The sequence below is a fragment of the Trachypithecus francoisi genome, unplaced genomic scaffold (genome assembly GCF_009764315.1).
Source record: "Trachypithecus francoisi isolate TF-2019V2 unplaced genomic scaffold, Tfra_2.0 Lachesis_group1, whole genome shotgun sequence".
NCBI lineage: Eukaryota > Metazoa > Chordata > Mammalia > Primates > Cercopithecidae > Trachypithecus > Trachypithecus francoisi.
Genome location: NW_022681454.1, coordinates 21,914,370 through 21,940,526, shown reverse-complemented (window position 1 = coordinate 21,940,526; position 26,157 = coordinate 21,914,370). Strand labels below are relative to the sequence as shown.

Below are 26,157 nucleotides of genomic sequence, written 5' to 3'. Positions count from 1 at the left end.
TTTTTCTCACACATCAGCACAACAGAGAAACAGAGCATTGCATAATTAATATTCACCATCCCAGAATTAAGCACTTTACTTCTCGATCACACAGAATGTTGTAATGAAACTTTTCCATGAAATGGAGTGGGATTGTTTTTTGGTTTTTGTTTTTGTTTTTTTTGTTTGTTTGTTTGTTTGTTTTTTTGAGACAGAATCTCTCTCTGTCTCCCAGGCTGGAGTGCAGTGGCACGATCTCAGCTCACTGCGAACTCTGCCTCCCAGGTTCACGCCATTCTCCTGCCTCAGCCTCCCGAGTAGCTGGGACTATAGGTGCCCGCCACCACGCCCAGCTAATTTTTTGTATTATTAGTAGAGATGGGGTTTCACTGTGTTAGCCAGATGGTCTCCATCTCCTGACCTCGTGATCCACCCACCTCGGCCTCCCAAAGTGCTAGGATTATAGGCTTGAGCCACCGTGCCCCACCAGAGTGGGATTTTTAAGAGGAGAGCCCCAGACCCAGAAAACTCAGTCAAAGGATCTTGGACAAGTCACTTGGTCTCTCTACACTTCAGTATCCTATCTGTAAAATGGGAATGTTAATACTGCTACCTTAGGAGCATGTGAGTATTGAATGAGAATAAATTTGTCAAAGGGTTACTTAACTTTGTTTTTCAGAATGGTGTAAGTCACTGATAAACAAATTATCTGAATAAATGTGTATTTTTAAAATGATCACCTGTTACCAATCTAGGGATTCTGAAACTTTGAGAGGTCACTTGGATCCCGTTCTGCTTCTGGGTAGTTAGGACAGAATTGATCATTTTAAGGATTAAAACTTCTATAGTTTTCTTTCATAGTCAGTATTATCTTCTCTGTTTTAATTAAGCTCATTTCTGGGTATTTGATCTTAGAAAATATGAAACATATTTGAGGTAGAGGTCTTTTGGATATAAGAAAAACCAACCAACCCAGATGAACTCAAATACAAAGGTGGCATTGGGGGCAATTGGGTAGTAGATATAGATGCAGCGGACATTATTTTAAATGACAGAAATAGATCGGGGACTCAATGACAGAAAATAACGGTAAGTGGAAGTCAAAAGAATTGAAGTTGGGAGATGAGAAAATCTTTGCTTCTCAGGGAAAACTGATCTCTTCCATCCCAGCTTCTCTCAACACATCTGCTCCATTTCTTTTCTTCTTTCAGAAACAGCTTTCCCTTCTGATTCGAGCAGCAGAGACAAAACCAAAAAATATATACTTAAGAAAGAACCAGTTTTCTTTACACACTCAATCTGTCATTGTCTCAAAATGGCCATCCCACCTGCCAAAGCTACTTCTGTGCCCCAGTGCCAACCACCAACCAACTCAGCCTCTCAGTACCTCAATTCAGAACATCCTTGAGGGAAGAAAATAATGGAGCAAACTGTAGCACCGAGAATTCAACTGGTTTGGCCATATTTTCCATGAGGTCACAGCTCATCATACATCCCAGGGAAAATGTCTTTCCTTTGTCCCGTCAGCTGTGACCCGGAGTCAAGCAAGATTATATAAAACAAAGATATAGGGGAATTCCCTTAGAAGAGGGCATGGCTGGAACTTGCAAAAATGATGTCTCAAATTAAAAAAAAGAAAAATTGATCTAGAATCCTCCTTCAACAAAAAAAGTAACATAGAATTCACTTTGATCTCATGCTCACCATCATGCATCAAGTTTACACCTTTCTTTGGTTCATACCTTTCTAGATTCACACCATTCACACCATCAGTTTCTTTTCTTTTCTTTCTCTTTTTTTTTTTTTTTGTTTTTTTGGTTTTTTGTTGTTGTTGTTGTTGTTTTAGACAGAATCTCGCTCTGTCACCCAGGCTGGAGTGCAATCTCAACTCACTGCAACTTATGACTTCCTGGTTCAAGCAATTCCCCTGCCTCAGCCTCCCGAGTAGCTGGGATTACAGGCACATGCCACCACACCCAGCTAATTTTTGTATTTTTAGTAGAGACAGGGTTTCACCATGTTGGCCAGGAGGGTCTTGATCTCCTGACCTCGTGATCCCGCACCTCCCATCAATTTCTTTAACTGCTCCTGTGTTCTCTTGCCACACTGTCTGCATTAGTTTTCTATTGCTGCTAAAACAAATTACTACAAACTTAATGGCAGGACCAAGACAAATGCATTATGTTACAGTTCTGGGGACCAGAGGTCCAAAACAGTGCTTATTGGGCTAAAGTCAAGATGTCAGCAAGGTTACATTCCTTTTGGAGACTCTCAGGTGGAATCCATCTTTCTACCTTTTCCGAGAGGTAGAGGACACCTGCATTCCTTCCCTCATGGCTTCTTCTCCCATCTTCATCCTCATCTCTTCTCTTTGACCTCTGCTGTAATCATTATCTCTTTTACCTCTTCTCTCTGACTCTGATCTTTCTAACTCTCTCTTTTAAGGACCCATGTAATTATACTGGGACCACATAGATAGTCCAGGACAATCTCCTCCTCTCAAAATCCTTCCCTTAATCACATCTGTAAAGTTTGTTTTACCATGCAAGCTAATATACTCACAATTCCTAAGAATCAGAGCACGAACACCTTTGGAGGGCCATTTTCAGTCTATTATAGTGCCCAACATAGAATACAAGATTCATGCTTGTTTAGTTAATTTATTTAAACCATTCCTGCTAAGAGCACTCATATTTTAAATCTTAAAGTGAGCACTAAATTCTGCACAAGTATACCCCCTTTTTTTATTTCCAATACTTGGGCTTCCCACTAATCGCCTGAAATTTACATTTGTGGCAGATATGAACATGTACTTGAACAGTTGAGAAATACAGGAATATATTATTTCAGTTGCCAACTCAATCTTTTCTTGTTAAACCTTGAAAAACTGACATTTGAAAGAGACAGTCTGTGTAACAATTCCACTTCATAAAAATATTCTTCTAGTTTGGGGACATAGAATTTTACAAGTTTCCAAATGTCCCATAATCAAGCTTTGAAATGGATAGTCAAACACAGAAAGGGGGTTCCTTGGGAAGAACAGTGACAGGGACTTTCTAATTCTTCACATGCATTTTGAGAAAATATTTAAATGGGAAAAAAGAGATGGCCTTTCCAAGTTAAAACCATTCCAACTGCTTCAACAGATCACTGCACAAGAATGAGCAACTGCTTATTGAAATGCCACCTCCTGGATGCACCTCCAGTGCCCTCTTGTTCAAAGCAAAGCCTGTAATATTAATCAGCTATGGTTTTACCAAAGCTAGGGCCAAACACAAAAAGCTCAGTGCTACGGGCATGTGATCCCCACATGAGATCTGCATGAGCAATTTCTCCACAATATTTGGGTGGTTTCCATGGCTCCGGTAGCACCACCTCCACTCTCTAGTGGTTTCGGTTTCCTTGCTCTTGGATTGCTGATATACAGTGTGTACCTCTACGAACTTCTGAGTATCTCAAGTTGGTTTTCAAAGCTTAATATGTTGACATATTGGGACAGGTATATAATCTTGTATCTGAAAATCTTAGGGGCATATGAGTTCAGAATGTTTGAGTTTTAGAAAGGAAACAAAAAGCATATACCGTATATTAACACTCTCGGTGAATCTGAGTCAGTATCTCTTAATATGCCTGCAGTCAAATAAATAAATATTCTCAAAAACAGAGTAAATATTCACAACAATTCAAGTTAGCTTTTGCTGCCAATTCAATTTTAGAAAGATTAGTAATAAGAGCCTTTTGGATTTTAGAACTTCAGATATGGCATTGTGGACCAATACTACAAGTTGGTGGGTTTTTGGGTTTTGTTGTTGTTGTTTACCATCCAAATGGAAGCTCAGTAAAAACTCCAAACTCCTAGAATGAGTGCAAGGAGTTTTAGTACCATGAGACTTTCACTTCATTTAACCAACAGGGAAACTGTAGCACAGAGAATTCAAGTGGTTTGGCCAGACTGACTGAGCCCTAGACTAGATAGAAGATTTTTTTATGTTAGACAAGCCTAGGTTGAACCTAACTAAATTTGTCATTTTGGCAAATTTATGCCTAACTTTATTTCCCATGTTAGCATTATTCCTTCTGTTTTGGCAAATTTATGCCTAACTTTATTTCCCATGTTAGCATTATTCCTTCTGTTTAGAGATGCCCCTTACTCATAGGAGTTATGAACATTAAATCAACAAAAATATGTGCAATGTTTGCATGGTGAGCTCTGTATATTATATGCTCAATGAAAGACAAGCATTACTACCCTTAGAGTCAGTTTTATGATTGTTATTGACCTAATTCAACTGAATTCAGTAATTTTTACTGAATCCCTTCTATGGATGGTGCTGGACTAGAGGGTAGTAATGTTACTAAAGGGTAACAAGGCAGAATTATCTACCCATTACACTGTAAACAATTCCAGGGATTCTCTAATATGAATGTCATGAGTACTTAGCACAGTCCCTGACACAATAGACATTCAGCACACTTTTATTGAATTGAATTAAACTTAAGGCACCGATAGTCTAACATGGGATTTAGTAACAGTTAACAATGAAGAATATGAGAAATATCTTAAGAGCTTTGCAAAGTGCCATGAGAATAAAAAAAGAGAAAGAGGAGAGAAAGATTTTTTTCTGGCTTAGAATAGAGAACTACTTTAAAGAAGAGGGCAATTGTGCTAGACCTGAAGAGCAAGACAGGCCTTCAGTAGGTATACTTGAGGTTAAAGAAAGCCCATTCTAGGCAGAAGAAAAAGCTGAAGCAACTTCCTACAAGGTGGAAAACTGCATGGTATGTTTAATAAGCAGTGAGTTACTTATACTTACAGATAAAAGATTATAGACCTGTACCAATGTGTGTTTGGGATATTACATGATCATACGCATGGGGTAATTTCAGCCTGCAAAGTTTTGGAGGTGTTAAGTCTAAGTCAAATTGAGCCTGGAATGATATATGAAGGAGTATGGACTGCATATTGAGGCTTTAGGTAACTAAATTATTATTATTATTATTATTGCTATTATTTGAGACCGAGTTCACTCTTATTACCCAGGCTGGAGTGCAATGCTGTGATCTTAGCTCATGGCAACCTCCGCCTTCCGGGTTCAAGTGATTCTCCTGCCTCAGCCTCCCAAGTAGCTGGGATTACAAGCACGTACCACCACACCCAGCTAATTTTGTATTCTTAGTAGAGATGGGGTTTCTCCATGTTGGTCAAGCTGGTCTCGAACTCCCAAGCTCAGGTGATCCACCTGCTGCAGCCTCCCAAAGTGCTGGGATTATAGGCATGAGCCACTGTGCATCTTGCTTCACTTTTAGCAGGAGATGATCAAAACAGTGTGATTTGGGTCGAGCTTTAGGAAAATTGCTATGATGGCATCTTACAGAAAGTAAAGGACAGAGAGAAGGGGAAAACACATAGATCCATCAAGAATATATCAAAAAGTCCTTGTAAGAATTGTAAACACCTAAACTAGGGCAGGAGCAAAAAGAGGGATTAGAAGATAAGTTAAAAAGTCATAATTAGAATGGACCATATTCAGCAACCCATTAGATGGAAGAAGAAAACACAAGAATGGATTCCAAGGTTACTTTTGTTTTTTAGACTTTGGAGTTTGGTGGTGCCAGAAAGAAGGGAGAATACAGACGTTGGATTAGGAAGATTGAAGATAATGAGTTCACTTTTAAACTGAACAACAAATTGCCTCCCGTTCAACATAAATAAAACTAGTCAGTGATGGCAAGAAAGTAGACATCTCAACAGGAGCAACTGGTCATAGGCCAATGTCTTTAGAATCAGGGAATGAATGGACCTGCTAATCCTGCACTGTCCCTACTTGAGGGAAGCTACTCTAAGGCTGATTCTACCTGCGAGTGCATGAGTTGCAATTCTATTTCACGATGCGAAGATTACCCCACCTTAAATAAAATGAGCTTTTCAAGTGCACAAACCCATCTAGGAATTGTCATCAAGGGTTGTTCTATATACGGGATCACATAAGTTACTCATGAATGATGCCTTTGTATCAATGAAGGTTCTTGGGATGGGAGGTATGGTGAGGCGGGCAGGTGTTCTCTTAAGTCATACAAGTGAGGCCTCTCCTTAAATTTAAGAGGCTCTCCTTAAATTTTATGCCCTAGGCACCTCATTGCTTCACTTAGTCCCAGTCCTATGGACAGTGTAAAATCTTTTCTAAGACAAAGTAGTAATAAAGCATCTTCATTAAGAAACCATATGTTGTAGTGCAAGGGTTGGCAAACTTTTCCTGTAAAGGACCAGATAGCAAATATTTGAGGCTTTGCAGGCCATATGGTCTCTGTCCCAACTACTCAGTTCTGCCATTAAAGTGGAAAAGTAACAGTAGATGATGCATAATGAACAGGCATGACTATGTTTCAATCAAATTTTATTTACAAAAATAGGTGACAGGCCACATTTGGCCTTCAGGTCATTGTTTTCCAACCATGCTTTGTAGAAAGAGCTAGCTAGACCTTACATTTAAATAACAGATCTACCATTTGCCAAATATGTGGATTTGGACATACACCTCTGTAAAATATGATCACTATGCCTTCCCTACTGGTGGTGAGAATTAAATAAAATGGGTGAAAAATGCCTCCTAAATAACAGGCATTCAATAGAGCTATGAGTAGTCCTTTTACTCACAAGCCATAATAAGAAGAATAGCTAACATTACTAAATGCTTATGAAATGTTAGCTACTGCATTAAGCACTTTACAAAGATTATTTCATTTAACCTTCCAATAACTCTCTGAATTAGTCACTATTACAGCATTCTTTTCTATTCATGGGGAAACTGAGGCACTGAACAATGCCCAAGAGATGTTTGCCCAGATAGCAAGTGATGTAGCTGGACTTAAACTTAAGTAAGTGAACTCCAGGGGCCTTGATGCTAATCCCTATGCTAGTTAATTAGCTCCACTAATTCAGCCCTAATTGAGGTGCTTAGAATCATCTCAAGTTCTTAAGGACTTCTCATAACTCATCACAGGGTTACACAACTGAAAATAGTTTAATACAAATTTTTTAAATTTACCTTCAGATTAACACTCATGTTATATAATAAAACACTTATTCTAACCTCCCTCCCACTCACCACCTCCAGGAAAGATCTCAACAGTCAAAGGAAACCAAAATATTACTGTGAAAACTAATGCAAACCCATTTCAAAAAATTCATCCCATAATCACTCTAAAAACTTGCAATTTCAAAGCTACATTGCAGAATAGCATAGTGGATTAATTATGCCAGACTGCAGCAATAACCTTGAATTAAAGCTGCAACCTTCTATTTTTAAGAAACACTTGCCTTTCTGGTTGATGAAACCTGTCGTCCCATCAGGTAACAGACGTGACCAGGAAAGAGAGAAGCGGTAATGAGTCAATCCAAGCTGTTTGATACATTTCAAATCTTCCTCCCACAGAGTGTAGCTGCCACAAGCTACATCGCCAGTCTGGTTCTTGAAAACTCTCTCTCCTCCCTGATGAGTAAATGTGTCCCAGACACAAGGGCCTTTTCCATCTGCATCCCAGCCTCCTGAGAAAAAGAAGAAAATGAAACAGTTACACTCTTGACATCAAGAGGCATATGTGGAATGTAAATATTTGTCACCAAAAGAACATACCTCATTAACTCAATGTACCATATTTACAACTTTAAAATATGCCTTTAAAATAACATGCATGAGCGGGTTATGTGTTTAGCTGTCCTTGATCCCTGAAGCTGACTGGTGGCAAATGAAAAATTATTGCATAGCGCCGCTGCATAGCAGGCTTTCATGGTTCATTATCTGAAGATCTCCCAGCTGGTAAACAGAGGCAGGCCCCAGCTTATAAATATCTGAGTTGAAACATCTCCTCCTTGCAAACATTCCCCCCGGCCATGACTGACACGCCTTGTCCTTATACATGACAGGATCTTGGGACTTTATGTATGGCCCTTGATATTTAAACCCTATTCTCCTATTCTCTGACAATGGAGGCTGTGATGGTCCAGTCCATCTCTGGAGGGGAGGGAGCCCTGGTTTCCACCACTGTTGATATGATATTGCTATCTGAAATTCATTCATTCATATCGCCCTTGATTCAGCAAATGCTGTGTGTCAGGCAGGATACCAAGTCCAGGGAATACCAGAGTGAACTATGTTGTGTCTCCTGTTTGGGGAATTTACATAACAGCCAATGTAAAGGCCCCTTCTTTTTTAGAAACCAGGGAAGGGCATTTATCCAAGTGTGGGCTGGAGTCAGAGGAGGTCTCCTTCTGCTCAATTTTCCGGTAACCCTAAAACTGATCTAAAATCTAAAGTCCATTAATTTAATAAAAAGAACATATCCAGTATGTTTATCATGTTTTATGTATTTAAAACTGTGTATAACAATCCATGTCTGTTCTGAGCGTATACATGTGAGGTAGAAGTATCACATGCCTGGGAACGATCCATTCAGATGAGTGATCACCTTTGAGGAAAAGAGAAGGAAGTGGAACCAGAGAGGGGTCTACAGGGCCCCCAAATGTATCTCTTATGTTTCATTCATTTAAAAAGGTAGAAGGTATATGATGGGCTGTTTATTACATTTTTCTCAATCCCTTTTTATAAGCCTAATGTATAATATCACAATCCCTTTTTATAAGCCTAATGTATAATATCTTATAATTATTATGTAAGAAAAGAGGTCACAGCTAGAGTAAAGTAGATGAAAACAATTACAGGAAGGTCCTCCACATCCTCACTGAGCATCTACATACTCATATTTTGTGCACAGATCTAAAAGGATTAGGTATAGTCTCCAGTTCCAACCTCAGGACAGCAGGAGTGATAAGAAATCGTGGACGGCCCCATGAGGATACAGAAGAGGCTGCTAAAAGAAGGAGCTCTGACAAAAGCAAAAGTGATCATTGATATCAAAGTTGAATACTAAATACCTATACAAAAAGGAAAAGCTATGAATATTCAAAAGTATTTTACTTTGGAGCCATGTAATTATAGAAGCAAATAGTTTTACACATTCCAGTGACTCTCAAGTTATGTCTACATAGGGGGTTTAGAAGGAACGGAGATAAAAGAAGAGTGGTATTCATAGAATGAAATAGGAACAAATGCAAAACTAAAATTTTTGAAGTATGATGCTCATAGTTTTGGATTATTCATTTAATAAATGAAAAAGCTTAATGTCAGCTTAAGCAGTGGTGTATTGGTATATATATATAACTCACTATCTGTTAAAAAATAAGCATAGACCTGTATGTATATATGTTTATTATCAATTTTGTTGATATAAAGCATGCATAATACACAATTTACAAATAATAAACTATGCAATCCTCTTTTCTATGAGCTCCATATAACCAACTGATTCTCATAGAATGCCCTTTTAGATTTTTGGCAAAGTCACATTGGTAGCTGTGTTAGCCTGTTCTCACACTGCTATAAAGATACTACCCGAGACTGGGTAATTTATAAACAAAGGAAGTTTAATTCACTCACAGTTCTGCATGGCTGGGGAGGCCTCAGGAAATTTACAATCATGGGGGAAGAAGAAGCAGGTACTTTCTTCACAAGGTGGCAAAATAAAGAGAAGTAGTGAAGGAGGAGTGCTTCCTTTCAAACACTTATAAATCCATCAGATTTCATGAGAACTCATTCACTATCATGAGAACAATGGGGGAACCACCCCCATGATCCAATCACCTCCCTTCCTTGATGTGCGGGGATTACAGGTCCCTCCCTCAACAAATGGGGATTACAATTCAAGATGAGATTTGGGGGCACACAGAGCCAAACCATATCAGTAGCCAACCTACAGTTGTAATTTGACAAATGTGTGTAGTTATCATATGACTTTTGGTTAATAGTTTTGCTTATATTCACAGGCAGAAGGCAAAGAACACAAAAGATGTACCAAAACTTCACTTTTAACCAGTGACATGAGCTACTTCTCTGCTGAATCAGGTAACAGTTTTCAAACACTGGAAGCTCGCCTCAATTTTTGGTGCTACTCACAACGCCACAGTCACAAACATAACTTACTTTTAAGTTGAATCTGTATTATTAACATGTTTCCTATCACTTTTTAAGGTCTAGACAACTAACAAAACAATAAATCAAATAATGACTTCTAGTACCAGCCAATTTCTGCAACCATGGTATCACGGAAGGCAGAGCTGGGAAAAGATGGGCAGTAGCAGCACACCATATTACAGTGTTTCTCCTATGCAGATACAAGAGATCTAAATTACCTCAAGACCATAGAAAACAGTGAAATTTGGTAATTAGTTAAGTAATGATTTTAAGTGTTTACTAACTTTGTTTTTGATATACATTATTTACCTATAAGCTTATATGAATAATTTTTAATAAAGTCCTTGTTAAAGAATCAGCTCACACAAACTCAAAAAGCTCTCGTGAGCCAGCACAAGCCAGCTTCACTACATCACTTACAAGTAACTTGAATAAGATCACACCATTAGTAAGTAACAGTGCTAAGATTTGTATTCAGATCTTAGAAGTCTAAGATTGTGCCATTGGCCCATGCTGCTCTTAGTAATAATTACAGAGAGTGATGAAGAAAAAGTCAACTGAGGCCGGACGCGGTGGCTCAAGCCTGTAATCCCAGCACTTTGGGAGGCCGAGACGGGTGGATCACGAGGTCAGGAGATCAAGACCATCCTGGCTAACATGGTAAAACCCTGTCTCTACTAAAAAAAATACAAAAATCTAGCTGGGCGAGGTGGCGGGTGCCTGTAGTCCCAGCTACTCGGGAGACTGAGGCAGGAGAATGGCGTAAACCTGGGAGGCAGAGCTTGCAGTGAGCTGAGATCTGGCCACTTCACTCTAGCCTGGGCGACAGAGCAAGACTCCGTCTCAAATAAATAAATAAATAAAAAGTCAACTGATGACCAAACTCCTTCATTTGTCAAGACTAAGAAGTGCAAAACATAATTTATACATTTTGGAAAGTAGTACAACTAACATAACTGAAACAAGGTTTGACAGTTTCAACAGGTCAATGTCACTTAGCAGGAACATGTACTGAGGTGGAGTCACTCATTCTCCACATGTACTAGCTATACAAAGCAGAACTAAACAACATTGTTTCTACAAAAAACTAAACTTCAAATTGATAACTAACAATTATAACTGAAATTTGATAAAAATCATATAAAGACCAGTATTTGTTATCAATTTATTATTATTATTATTATTATTATTTTTTTTTTTTTTGAGACGGAGTCTGGCTCTGTCGCCCAGGCTGGAGTGCGGTGGCCGGATCTCAGCTCACTGCAAGCTCCGCCTCCGAGGTTTATGCCATTCTCCTGCCTCCGCCTCCCAAGTAGCTGGGACTACAGGCGCCCGCCTCGTCGCCCGGCTAGTTTTTTGTATTCTTTAGTAGAGACGGGGTTTCACCGTATTAGCCAGGATGGTCTCGATCTCCTGACCTTGTGATCCACCCGTCTCGGCCTCCCAAAGTGCTGGGATTACAGGCTTGAGCCACCGCGCCCGGCCTGTTATCATTTTTAATGTAAGTCTTACTATATGAATGATATTAATAACTCATTTGTCCATTAGAAATGTTCTCCCATTGCAATTATGCCCACATTCTAAAAGCATGGTGTACTTTATGATGACTACTGTTTCCAGGTGGACTGCATACTCAGAGTCATCCTCCAAGCAATTATGATTGTTGGATTACATGTAGGAAATACATTTTTAAATGCTTTGTTAATCTAGCAGAGGTTAGGTGTTCCAAAAACAAAGAGGGAGGAGTAATTCAGAGGCATAAGTGAGTAGTGATGCAGGCATTTGTACTGGGAGTGTCTGCCAAGTTCAGACCTTCTTAGCTTTTATTTTAATGGCTTGTGGAAAAAGGGAGAAAGGAGACAAAGTCTAAGATGCATCAAAGATGAAAAGTATAAATAGAGATGGTCACAAAAAGCTGGTATGCAAGGACTTCATACCCTGCACAAGAACTAGAGACAAACCCGACCTGCAGAAAGAAAGAACAAAAAAATTAGCTTGATTCAAACTTGGGTGGAGAGGGGAAATTACTCCTCAGTATTTGTAACCACAATTCAGCCATCAAACCATTAAGTGTGAGAATGGGAAAAAGATGTTTTTCAGATATATGAGGTCTCAAAAATTTTCCTCTCTTTGGATAGTACTGGAGGATAAATTTTACTAAAACAATGATATAATCAAGGAAAATAAAGATCTAGGATCCAGGAGAAAAAGAAATTTAGGAGAAGAAATTGACAAAGAAAATCACTGAGTGATATTTTATTACTCTGTTCTCATGCTGCTAATAAAGATATACCTGAGACTGGGTGACATATAAAGGAAAGAGGTTAAATTGACTCACAATGCCTCAGGGCTGGAGAGGCTTCAGTAAATTCACAATTCATGGCAGAAGGGGAAGCAAACATGCCCTTCTTCACATGACAGCATCAAGGAGAAGTGCAGAGTGAATTCAGGCGGATGAGCTCACTCATTATCATGAGGACAGCATGGAGGTAACTGTCCCTGTGCTTCAATTACCTCCCACCAGGTCCCTTCCATGACATGTAGGGATTATGGGAACTAGAGCTCAAGATATTAGATATGGACTAAATTGTGGCCCCTCAAAATTTATGTATTAAAGCTTTAACCCGCAATGTGACTGGATTTGGAGATAGCGTCTTGAAGGAGGTAATGATGGTTAAATGAGGTTATAAGGGTGAGGGTCTAATCCAAATGTCTAGTGTCCTTATAAAAAGAGAGAGATCAGGAATGTGTGAACACAGACAAAAGGTATTTTGTTTTGGCAGTCCTGCAAACTCATGCAGGAGTATAAAGGCAAAGGGAAACTTCCAGGATGATAGCTATGCAACAGACACAGGGAGTACCCAGTCTGTTTGAGCAGGTGACAGGCTGTGACAGCTACTTCCTCAAGAAGATGATACAAATAGAGTATCTAGTGTGTTGTATTAGTCTGGGTTCTCCAGAAAAGCAAAACCAATAAGGTATAGATATATTTTTACTATAGTAATTGGCTCACTCAATTTTGGAAACCAAGAAGTGCCACAGTCTTCTATCTGCATTCTGGAGAACCAGAAAAGCTGGTGGTATAACTGAATCTAAGTCTGAAAGTCCAAGAATCAGGAGTGCCAAAGTATGAGGGCAAGAAATAAGTGTCCAGCTCAGAGCAAATTTTCCCTTCCTTGCCTTTTGTTCTATTCAAACCAACTGATTAGGTGATGTCCACCCACACTGATGACAGTGATCTTCTCTACTCAGTCTACAAATTCCAGTGCTAATCTATTTCACAAACACCCTCACAGACACACTTAGAAATAGTATTTTACCTGCTCTGTGGGCATCTCATACCTCAGTAAAGTTGACACATAAAATTAACCATTATGTAAGTTTTATTTTTAAAAAATGAATTATCATGGGACTTTCAACAGTCATAAAAGTAGAATAGCATGAACCCCACGTACTTGTCACTCATCTGCAGCAGTTTTCAACACTTTGCCAATCTTTTTTGTCTGAATCCACCAAAGCTTCCTCATTCAATTTGTAATCATTTTAATGTGCATCTTGAACTAACAAAAATATTGCTCTAATTGTGGTAAAATACACAACATCAAATTTACCATCTTAACCATTTTTTTCTTTTCTTTTTTTTTTTGAGACGGAGTCTAGCTCTGTCGCCCAGGCTGGAGTGCAGTGGCCGGATCTCAGCTCACTGCAAGCTCCGCCTCCCGCATCTTAACCATTTTTAAGTGTATAGTTCTGTGACATGAAATATATTCATATTTTTTAGCAACCATCAACACTATCGTTTCTCCAGAGTTTTTAAATATTCAAAACTAAAACACTGCAAAAATTAAACAATTACTCAACATTCCTTCCTCCTCCAAGCCCCTAGTAACCACCATTCTACTTTCTGGTTTTGACTACTCTAGCTACCTCAAAAAGTGAAATTACCCAGTATTTGTCTTTTTGTAATTGATTTATTTTGCACAGCATGATGTCCTCAAGTTTCATTCATGATGTAGCATGGGTCAGAATTTTCTTCCTTTTTAAGGCTTAGTGAAACTTCATCATACGTATGTACCACATTTCGTTGATCCACCATTTGTCAACAGACACTGGGTTATTTCCAATTTATTCTGAATAATGCTACTATGTACATAATATGCAAATATCTCTTCAAGAAAAAAGAAAAAAGAAAAAATGTGATACATGTGCAGAACATGCAAGTTTGTTACATGGGTATACGTGTGCCATGGTGGTTTGCTACACCTACTGACCTGTCCTCTAAGTTCCCTCCCCTCACCCTCCAGCCCCCAACAGGCCCTGGTCTGTGCTGTTCCCCTTTCTGTGTCCATGTGTTCTCATTGTTCAGCTCCCACTTATGAGTGAGAACATGTGGTGTTAGCTAAATTTTTAAAATCCAATGATATGCTATTTACTATACTCACACTTTTAAAACATGGAGATATAGGAAAATTGAAAATCAAAATATGATACTCTGCCCCTCCCCCAAATAAAACAGCATTAAAAAATAGACTTAAAAAGCATTACTAGAGAGAACACGGGTCACTACATAATTATAAAACTATTTTAAATGTACATGCACCTAAGAATATGGCTTCAAAATATATGAAGCAAAAATTGACACAACTAAAAAAAGTTGTCAAAGCCACCTCCAAAATGGGAAGATTTAACTAACCCCTTTCTCAGCCACCGAAAAGCGAGAGTCAGACATTAACAGATTTGATCTAATCGATATACATAACATTGCACAATAACAAACGCTATAATTGAAGAATACATACTCTTCAAGCAAACAAAAAACACTATAAAAGTTGCGCACAAATTGTTTCATAAATAAACTCTTTGTAAGTTTCAAGTTGGGGGGAAATACAGATAAAGATTTCTGACCAATTAAGTTAAAATTCAATAAATAAAGATAATTAGGAAACCCCAAAAGTTCAGAAATATGAAAATGCACATATGAAGAACTTAAGGGAAAAAGGAGTAAATAATAGTAGTCACCAAAGAATAAAAATAAAAACTAAATAACACAAAATATTGAAACATTGTGTCATCTGGTTTAAGTGGTACTTAAATAGAAACCCTTAAAAAACAGAAAGCCTTAATGTACGTATTAGAAAAGAAGCAAACCTCAAAGTTATTGAGCTGATCACATAAAAGAGGAGGAGGAAGAGGAAAAATAAAAGAAGGAAGAGAAAGATGGTGCAGAAAACAGAAGGAGAAACTGAGAAACAGAAAGAAAAAAACTAAGGTAAGATTAGAAATAATAAGATAGAAAAAAAAAAAAAACCAGGATAGAGATTAACAGAAGCAAAACATCATTTTTTAAAAAGTCTAAGAAAATAGTCAGCTGGGCGCGGTGGCTCAAGCCTGTAAGCCCAGCACTTTGGGAGGCCGAGACAGGCGGATCACGAGGTCAGGAGACGGAGACCATCCTGGTTAACATGGTGAAACCCCGCCTCTACTAAGAAAATACAAAAAACTAGCCGGGCGCGGTGGTGGGCGCCTGTAGTCCCAGCTACTTTTGGGAGGCTGAGGCAGGAGAATGGCGTAAACCCGGGAGGCAGAGCTTGCAGTGAGCTGAGATCCGGCGACTGCACTCCAGTCTGGGTGACAGAGCGAGACTCCGTCTCAAAAAAAGAAAGAAAGAAAATAGAAAGTCCTCTGAGGTGTGTATTTTTTAAAAAGAGGAGGTAAAAATAAATGTTAGAAATGCAAAAGGGAACGTAGCTAAAGCTGCAGAGATTAATCTGACAGCATCTGTATGTTATTTTAAAAACGTCAGGCCGGGCACGGTGGCTCACACCTGTAATCCCAGCACTTTGGGAGACAGAGGCAGGTGGATCATGAGATCAGGAGATCGAGATCATCCTGGCTAACATGGTGAAACCCCGTCCCTACTAAAAATACAAAAAAAAAATTGGCCGGGCGTGGTGGTGGGTGCCTGTAGTCCCAGCAACTCGGGAGGCTGAGGCAGGAGAATGGCATCAACCCGGGAGGCGGAGCTTGCAGTGAGCCGGGATCGCCCCACTGCACTCCAGCGTGGGTGACTGAGGAAGACTCCATCTCAAAAAAAGAAAAAAAAAACTTTATAAAATACATTTGAAAACTTAGACAGAAATGACAAATTCTAGAAAATTATAACATCAAAATTGGCTCAAATAGAAATGAAAAACTCGAAATTTTGGACAATTTAAGTAATTATTGGTAGTAAAATCTTCCACAAAGAAAATGCCAGACCAGTTGGTTTTACAACTGAGTTCCAACAATCATTTTAAAAATGAAGCAAACAACAATTCTACTCTTGTGCAAATTCTCACAGAAAATGAAAAAGAAAAAATTATTTTCTTCATTTTATGTGACTAGTATAATCTTGATACCAAACCAGAAAATGGTACTACAATAAAGGAAAAATTATAAGCCAATCTCACTCATGAACACAGTTGCAAACATGCTAAACAAAATAATGGGTTGCCAAATTGAGCAGGTATAAAAAAGAATGTTTTACAAATCTGAGTTATAGCCTAGGTATGCAAGACTAGTTTATCATTAGAAAATTCATTAATGTAATTAAACACTGATTAATGGATAAAAACCCATGTGGTCATCTCAATACATACAAATGTTAAAATCATACATGTATACACGAATAAAAGTGTTAGTAAATTGGAAATAAAAAGCAATCTCCCTATTATAGGAACTAATAGTTACCAAAAAAACCTACATGCTAAAAAACATTCTTTTTAAGATCAAGAAAAAGTCAAGGATGTCTGCTCTAATCAATTCTCTTCAACATTGCATAAGGTTTGTTAATTAGAGGTACACTGAAATAAAACGAACTAAATAATATAAGCCCTAGAGAGGAAAAAAAAATCACTTGTTAACTGAAAGATTACCTATGCAAAATCTCCAAAAAAGTAAGGATGAATTATAAGAATAAGAGTTTACATCAATGACAGACTGGATAAAGAAAATAGGGTACATGCACACCATGGAATACCATGCAGCCATAAAAAGAAAAGAGATTTTGTCCTTTACAGGAACATGGATGGAACTGGAAGGCATTATCCTCAGCAAACTAACACAGGAACAGAAAACCAACGCCACATGTTCTCACTGATAAGTGGGAGCAGAACAATGTGAACATATAGACACAGGGAGGGAAACAACACACACAGGGACCTGTCTGGGGCAGGGGATATGAGGGGAGGAAGAGCCATCAGGAAAAACAGCTAATGCATGTGGGACTTCATACCTATATGACGGATTGTTAGGTGCAGCAAAACACCATGGCACACGTTTACCTAGGTAGCAAACCTGCACATCCTGCACATGTACCCCATAACTTAAAAGAAAATAAATTAAAATAGAATACAATTTATAGAGTTTAGCTCAGTAAACTTGCTTGATAAAAAATTAATAAAGGATAATGCCCTCTATACATAGTAACAGTTATAAAATATAACATTTCTATACATAGCAGCAAAAATACCTAAATCTATATATAATAAATAAAGTATAAGCATGTTGTCTAGAAAATTATAAAATTTTATCGAAAGATAAGAAATGAAGTAAAATTTTCTTTGAAGAATATCTAAATACATGAAGGAATACCATGTTTATGAATACAAAGATTCAATGTCATCCAGATTCTGAATCTCCTAATAGTGATCTATAAATTCTATGCAATTCCAACCCATCCTAACAGTTTTCCTAAGGAACTTAGTAAGTTGATTTTAAAATTTGTATGAAATATAAATGGGCCAAGAGTATTTAAAATATCTGAAAAAAATATTGTATGAAACTTATCTTAAAATATACTAAGATTTAGCATAAATGTTTAATAAGTAGCTTAGTGTGGCACTGGCATAGGCCTACATAAATAGATCAATGGACTTAATAGAGACCCCAGAATAATACAGTGCACATATGCAAACGCAATATACAAAAGAGGTGGCATTATAGTCAGCAATGAGGCACTTTTCAGTAAATAGTGCTGGGAAAATTGATTTATATATTTTTTAGTGAAAATGGATGCCCACCTCACTACACTTATACACAATAAACAGGTGGATTAAATAGGAAAACTCTGAAATGTTTAGAAGACAACATAGAATATTTTTGTAAGCTCAGGTTAGAGAATAAGATCTTTAAAAGACTCAAAGAGCTTAGACCTAAAGGGGGAGAACTCAGAAATTCAACTACATTAAGAAATCGTATTTACAAAAATAAATCATTAAGGAAATTAAAATGCAAGGCACAAAGTGAGAGGATATATTTGCTACATATATGACTAATAATAAATTTTTATCTAGAACACATAAAGAACTCCTAAAAATCAATACAAAAGACCTGAATGTCTTCTCCCTGCCGAGATGTAGTAACAGGGTCTAGATTTACTCTCTCACCTAAAACAACTGAAAACCAAACAAAATATAGAACACAGTGAAATTTAAGACATTTGGCCTCAGACAACAAAGAACGGTGATTATCCGCAGCCAGGGAACAAATGAGCCCTACAACGGCTCCATCGTGTTACCTCGTGAAGTTTCCAGGACACAGCGCAGAGAGAAGAAAACCAGAGTCTGGCAGACTTCTTAAGCTGAGGAGACAGAGCTGAGGACCCAGGGAGACCTAGATGTCTAGAATTCTCAGGGCAGAGCACCAAAGAGGAAAGAGTTCCAAAGAGAGAGAACAAAAACCGTAGAAGGTCGCACCTGAGCATGCAGAATACTGATCCAGGCACATGTGTGAAGAAACCATCTGGGTTTGATGGAAAAATCACCAAAAGGATTAGAGGTGACAGTACTCAGAACTCACATAAGAGTAGTGCCCTAACAATCCTAAATGTTTATCCACAAAATAACAGAGTTTCAACATACACGCATCAAAAACTTACAGAACTGCAAGAAATCCGTAATTATATTTGAATATTTCCGTTAAAAAGGCCAACGAGACTACAGAAAAATAGATAAAAGACATGAAGAGTTTCTTCACAGAAGGGAAAACACATGGCTAGTAAACATTTCTTTAAAAAGGTAAGAGAGTGTTAAAAATTTGGAAAATGCAAATGAAAGCCACAATGAGATACCATTCTATACCCACACAGTTGGCACACATTTAAAAGTTGGGCAGTATCCAGCGTAGGAGAGGTTGTTGCTCAGCAGGAATGTGTATACGGTGCTGGTGCGAGAACAGTATGGAAACATCTACTAAAATTGAAGAAGCACATATACCAAAACCAGTAATTCACATACCATTGTATACCCTGTTTCTACAATGGACCAGGAGACATGTATATCCATGAATGCAACAGTCAGGGGAAAAAATGAAGAAGAAAAAATGAAAACCATTGAAAACAACCCAAATTTCCTTTGTTGGGATGATAAATCAATAAACTATAGCATATTTCTATAACGAAATACTGTACAGGAGTAAGACTGAACTACTTCTCATACAGATCAATGTGCATAAATCTCCCAAATATGATATTGAGAGGGGAAAAAGTGAGTTGCAAAAAATACACATAATACATTGCCATTTACATAGTGTCCCAAAGCATGTAAAATTAAATAATAAATTATCAAGCTATACATTCTCATGTAGCAAGACCATATAAGCAAAAAATTGATAAATGCAAAATTTACTTTCATGGATACCACTGGGCAGAGGGCTGGAGAGATAATATTGGAGGAGGTTCTGGAAATGTGGTGAGCATGTGAATATCATTTTTAATACTATATACAGACATTATAAATATTATCTATTGTGTATCTAACAAAATCAATTTTATAATTTCATTTTTCATAGTAAAGGCCATTTATTGAGCACTAGTTTTGTGTCAACGCTACACCAACAGCTTACTTCAACCATCCCATTGTTTCCCTCACTCTAACCCTTCAAAAATGCACTATGATTGCTCCAAATAAGTACAAAGGGAAAAAGCAAGGCATGTAAATATTGAGTTGATTTCCCATGATCAGATAGCTGATAACCGAACAGCAAAACATGATACCCTTAGAGTATTCCCCTTATCAACACCAACAGCTTCACCTCCTTGAAGACTATTACTAATACTTACAACTTAGGTGAGGTCTCATTAAGGGTTTCACAATCTAGTTGATATTCTACAAAAACATTCTTGGACTACATTGAGAGTTGTATTAAAACCTGTTTAAAAAAAAACATCGTGGGAAAATTAATGAACAGGCACTCAATAATTAATTCTGTTGTTGGGAGTCAGGTATCCTTGCCAAAATGAAAACATTTTAAGCCAGGGTGTTCAAAGATGAGTAAGAGTTCTCATCAGGGGACAAGCAAGTGCATAATTCAGTGGCTGTGCTGGGGTGCTTGGAGAAAGAAGTCACAGAGACCCAAACCAGACCAGTTAGCTATATTGCAAAATGTTCGGCAAGAAATGATAAGATCCTGTGTTTTATTTTTAGTAATTTGGAAGAAAATAAAATTGTATTTGAAATTCTCATCCTATTAGAACATAGAAGGAATTTCCACAAAAATGTAAAATACTGATATTTTATCAACTATCAAAGCGTTCCCAGGCTGCAAAGGATTATGAAAAGAGCATAGGCTCTGGAAGCAGGTATAAGTAAGTTTATGTCTTGTCTCTACCCCTTACTATTTACATGACTTCTGTGTGTAAAATAGGAAGATACTATCTACTTCATAGGGTTCTAGTAGCCAAAGCAAAAATGCTTAGTAGTGTACATGACTGATATTTAATAATATGTGCTCAACAAGTATTAGTTCTTTTCTCCTCCCTTAGGCTCAATGCAAATGACCAGTTGTTGTCTGTTTTTTTCTTCTCTTTGTGGTATCCCTATTGATGCCAGAATGCACATGTAGAAACCACTCTAACTGTTAATATTTGCATACTTGCCTGTGGTTAAGAGTCAATGTCTTGGCTTGCATAACTTGACTTGTAGGGCCCTCAGCTTCCTAATTTAGAAAACATCATTACAAATGGTATCATATCACTTTAACAATTGCCATGACAATGCCTTTGGGAGGTCACAGACCTAACAGACCCCTGCACAAAGGAAATCATGTCAAGTAAGAAATAAATAACTAAGGGGAATGGGGTACATGTGTACAGGTATCTGTCTGTTTATTCTTCCTTCCAAACCCCAAAATGACATCACCACATGGCCTCCTTTTGGCAGCATTTCTGACTCCCCACCATCATCACATCCTCCTCTGAACATCCACTCTGCAAATAGCACATAGTGCTAGAGTCTTTTTTTTTTTTTTTTTTTTTTTGAGATGGAATCTCACTCTGTCACCCAGGCTGGAATGCAGTGGCACAATCTCGGTTCACTGCAACCTCTGCCTCCCAGGTTCAAGTGGTTCTCCTGCCTCAGTCTCCTGAGTAGCTGGGATTACAGGCACACGCCACCACACCCGGGTAATTTTTGTATTTTTGGTAGAGATGGGGTTTCACCATGTTGGTCAGGCTGGTCTCAAATTCCTGACCTCGTGATCCACCTGCCTTGGCCTCCCAAAGTTCTAGGATTACAGGCGTGAGCCAACGCGCCTGGCCGAGTCATTTTAAAAGCATTTTTCTTTGGCCTCCTTTACATTGAGCTCTGTCAAGGCAGGGTCCAAGTTTTACTGACCTGTCTGTGTCCCTCCAGTAGTAAGAATCATGTATTAAAATAGTGTATGCTCAGTAAAATGTTTTTTTGTGTGATGTGCTTCACGTAAAATAGGAATATTGGTGTTTACTGTCTCATTGCTTCACAGACACGTGCAGAAGTTATCTTCACCGTGCTTGTAAGTAATTGAAAATTCTTTATTTGAAAGGTAAAATGTGACTACAAGTTCAAGTAAATGCGCGTATAAGTTGTGAGCTGGTGTTCTTTCAGAAGAAACTTCTGTTTATTTTTACAATTAACATTCATTAAGTGTATTATTCGTAAGTACGGTATGGAAAGCTTTGAGGCGGTGGTAAGCAAAGATGCCTTTATCTAGAAGCAGTACTCTGTGCCCTAAACTAAACCTGACAGGACAAGAGCCCCTGAAGTCACAAGGGAAACCACCACACCACATGGAAACACATTTTATTATTATTATTATATTATTATTATTATATTATTATTATTATTATTATATTATTATTATTATATTATTATTATTATTATTATATCACAGGAGGATGGAAGTTACCAGAAGGATTTCTCCAAGGAAAGAAAAAGAAACAGAGGAAGTATCTGAGGTGTTTAAGTAAATCAACACACAATTTACATTTCTGGCAGACAGTGGGCAAAAAAATTAAGAAAAGGATCAAATAAAAGAAAAACAACAACAACAAAAAAGGCAATTATTAACTCAGACCAAACAAAAACTCTACCGAAAAAAATTAGTCTTAGGACATTAGTGGCTCAGTTGTGCACAATATTTACATTAAAAATAATGTAAGAACTGAGTCACCATTTAAACAAAATTTGTTAAATAACCAAATTAGAAAAATGGAGAAGGGAAAGTTTACTTTGTATAATGTTGTATTCAGACTAGAAAAAGAAAAAAATTCATCGTATATAATAGGAAGTCAGCATGTCATGTTTTCAACTAGAAAAATCAAATAACTATGCATATATTTACATAGAAGTAAATACAATTAAAGTGTTGGCATTCAAGAGCATAAGAAGTAGAGTGATAAAAAAGATTATTCCTTGCTATTGGGTGGTATGACTCTCAATGTTCCACTCCAATTTTTAAACCATGCACATATATTACAGAGACAAAACTAAACATTCAGTTAGAAAAATAAAGAGAACCACAAGAGAAGAGAACTCATAGACTTTTAGATCCCAAAATAGTGGGCACCTATCTGCACATCAGAGTGGTATGACATCCCTTGGAGCCATGTGGAAAGGAACAAGTGTTGTTTGGCTGTCCCAGTGACTGGGATGCTACTGTTATTTAGGGGCACAGGCAATAATAAAGTGGAGAGCAGCCAACACAAACAAGAAATGGCCATGTTGAATGTCAATAGCACTTCTCCTAGGAAACACTGCACTAGATGGGAAAAAGAGTAAAGCAAAACATAATGATGGGAGAAAGGCAGAAGAGGAGAAAGAAAATACAAAAGGAAACTATAGCATTAGAAAATATACCATAATAATATGGCCAAAAGAAGTTGAAACATTGGTAAGCACAAAAATTACCAATTCATTAAATATTCCTTTTTGAACATAGGTAAGGGTTAAGAGAAAAAAATATTTACCATGCAAATATTTTTTTAAAAGTACATTTAGCAATATTGATAATATTTTAAATTAACACAATTAGAAAGCATTAAATTGAATGAATAGTAATATTTTCATATTAAAAGTTACAATGTACTGAAATTAAATAGTAATAACTTCTATGCTTCTAACATTGAGTTTTGAAATCTACAGGTAAAACCCTCCCTAGATGCAGGAATATGTTGAAAACTCCACTAACACAATGAGAGACTCTCTCAGAAATTGACAAGGAGAAAGAGAATTTGATTAAAATAGTTTGTAAAGTTATTCTCTATGGTATACACATACATATATATGTCTTTGTATATTTATATGTGTATGTATGTGTATACTTACACTTACAAATGATATACCCACACGTATGAAAGAATGAGAGAGGAATTCATACTCAACAATAAAATTATTTTCAAACACCCATATATAATTCATACAGGCTACACACACATGTGTATATATGTCTATGTATATTTCTATGTGTATGTATGCATATACACATATACAAATGACACACACACATGTGAAAGAATGAGAGAGACAGAAATCCATAAACAACAACAAAATTATTGTAAAATTGTATGGTACACACATATGTGTATATATGTCTATGTATGTTTATATGTGTATGTATGTGTATACACACATACAAATAATACATACATATGAAAGAATGAGAGAGGCAGAAATTCATACTCAACAATAACAATAAAATTACTTTCAAACACCCATATATAATTCATACAGACCACATTATCTGACAACCAATCAGAAAAGAGGGAACAAAAGAAGAGAAGGAAGGAGAAACAAAAGAAAAGTAGGAAGAAGGAGAGAAGGGAGAGAGGGAGGGAAGGAGAAAGGAGGAAGAAAGATTAACAAAGAAATAAGTCTACGTAATCCCAGCACTTTGGGAGGCCAAGGCGGGCGGATCACGAGGTGAGGAGATGGAGACCATCCTGGCTAACGCGGTGAAACCCCGTCTCTACTAAAAACACACAAGAAAACTAGCCGCGCGTGGCGGCAGCCGCCTGTAGTCCCAGCTACCCAGGAGGCTGAGGCAGGAGAATGGCGTGAATCCGGGAGGCGGAGCTTGCAGTGAGCCAAGATCCAGCCACTGCACTCTAGCCTGGGCGACAGAGCGAGACTCGGTCCCAAAAAATAAATAAATAAAAAATAAATAAACGTACCACCTTCTCCAATCTATGTGCGTGGAATTTTTTAAAATTCTAACTAAATCTTAGATTAAGCAGGAAATAAAAGCAGAGTAATTTTAAGGAAAAAAATGTGTTACTAACATTATTTTAAGAAAAGAAACATCTTTAATGCAGCCAAATGCCTTAAAATGGACTTTCCCAAATTGGAGAGTTTACTGTCCAGATTTTCAGAAATTTCTACCTTAGAAAACAGATAAGAGTTTGATTAGGCATATTGTGCCTGTGCGGTCATCTCATTCACAAACACACAGTGAACCCTAAAATCAACTCAGCATTTCAAGAATATTTACACCAGGAATGGTCCTAGACAAATGAAACGACTCAAGATTTCTCTGCTAAGAAATAAAGCTCCCCCATCCTCCTAAGACCAGTAACTCTAGGACTTGAGAAGTAAATTACATTCCCAGGATAAAAGACTCAAGCTTAGTCATACTTGCTTTTACCTCACTGTGGAACTTAACATACGGAAGGAGCTGGAATTTAGTTTTGTCACTAAGTTTAATTATTTCTTCAAAGTATGGGTGACTGGATGACTGTCTGTGAAACTAGACAACTTACATAGTTACTTCATGAGATGTAAGTGTCTAAACTCATCTTAAATATTTTGAGTATTGACTTGATGGACTAACTATTCGTTTAAGATTGGCCTTTGCGTGGCCGGGCGCGGTGGCTCAAGCCTGTAATCCCAGCACTTTGGGAGGCCGAGACGGGTGGATCACGAGGTCAGGAGATCGAGACCATCCTGGTCTACACGGTGAAACCCCGTCTCTACTAAAAAATACAAAAAACTAGCCGGGCGAGATGGTGGGCGCCTGTAGTCCCAGCTACTCGGGAGGCTGAGGCAGGAGAATGGCGAGAACCCGGGAGGCGGAGCTTGCAGTGAGCCGAGATCGCACCACTGCACTCCAGCCTGGGCTACAGAGCCAGACTCCGTCTCAAAACAAACAAACAAACAAACAAACAGATTGGCCTTTGCCTGTTCTGCCTACCAGGACATTCCCTCCCACCACCCTCACTAACACACACACACACACACACACACATACACACACATCATATTCCCTCTGTAGACATAGCTACAACCTGTTTGTTTTTAAAAAGGATCACTAAAACTGACCAAACTGAAATAAATATTTATTAATTTAAAGCATTATCTAAATAACTGGTTTCCTGACATTAAAAGAAGTATAGATTAGATGACTAAATGACTTTACTCTCTTTCTCTCTCTCTTCCTCTCTCTTTCTTTCCTCCATTTTATTCACTTAAGTACTTAACAGTATTTAAGCGAGACTCTGAAATGAGATTTTGAAAACTGAGTTGAGATAAATCAAAACAACTCTAAGATGAATAATACTAAGGAATACTAAATACATAAACTAGAAGCATAGATATAACTAGTACAACATACATGTAACCGATGACAAAATAGAATGTCAACTACAGCACCAAGACAACAATTTGTGTTTTGGGTGCTGGTCTAAGCTGCAAACACAAGTGCATTTTCCCCAAACAGGGGTCACAACACCTGACTCTCTCACTCACATCAGGGGTGGAGATTAATAAGGATTTTCCAGAGGTATTTTCCTTAAACAGAACTGTCCGTGTAATGTGAGTTTCATGCCTCAAAGAGAATGGGAGGATGATTACTTTCCTTTCGC

The 26,157-nt window shown here is 37.8% G+C and overlaps 1 protein-coding gene across 1 annotated transcript in view; it reads right to left on the bottom strand.

Annotated features, from left to right (window-relative positions):
• LOC117085211 (cytosolic beta-glucosidase) overlaps nucleotides 1-26,157 on the bottom strand; it is a 122,473-nt gene that overhangs the window by 72,193 nt on the left and 24,123 nt on the right. Inside the window, exon 2 of the mRNA XM_033213893.1 lies at nucleotides 7,298-7,525. Coding sequence (XP_033069784.1) covers nucleotides 7,298-7,525 — 228 coding nt within the window. The remainder of the gene's footprint in view (nucleotides 1-7,297; nucleotides 7,526-26,157) is intronic.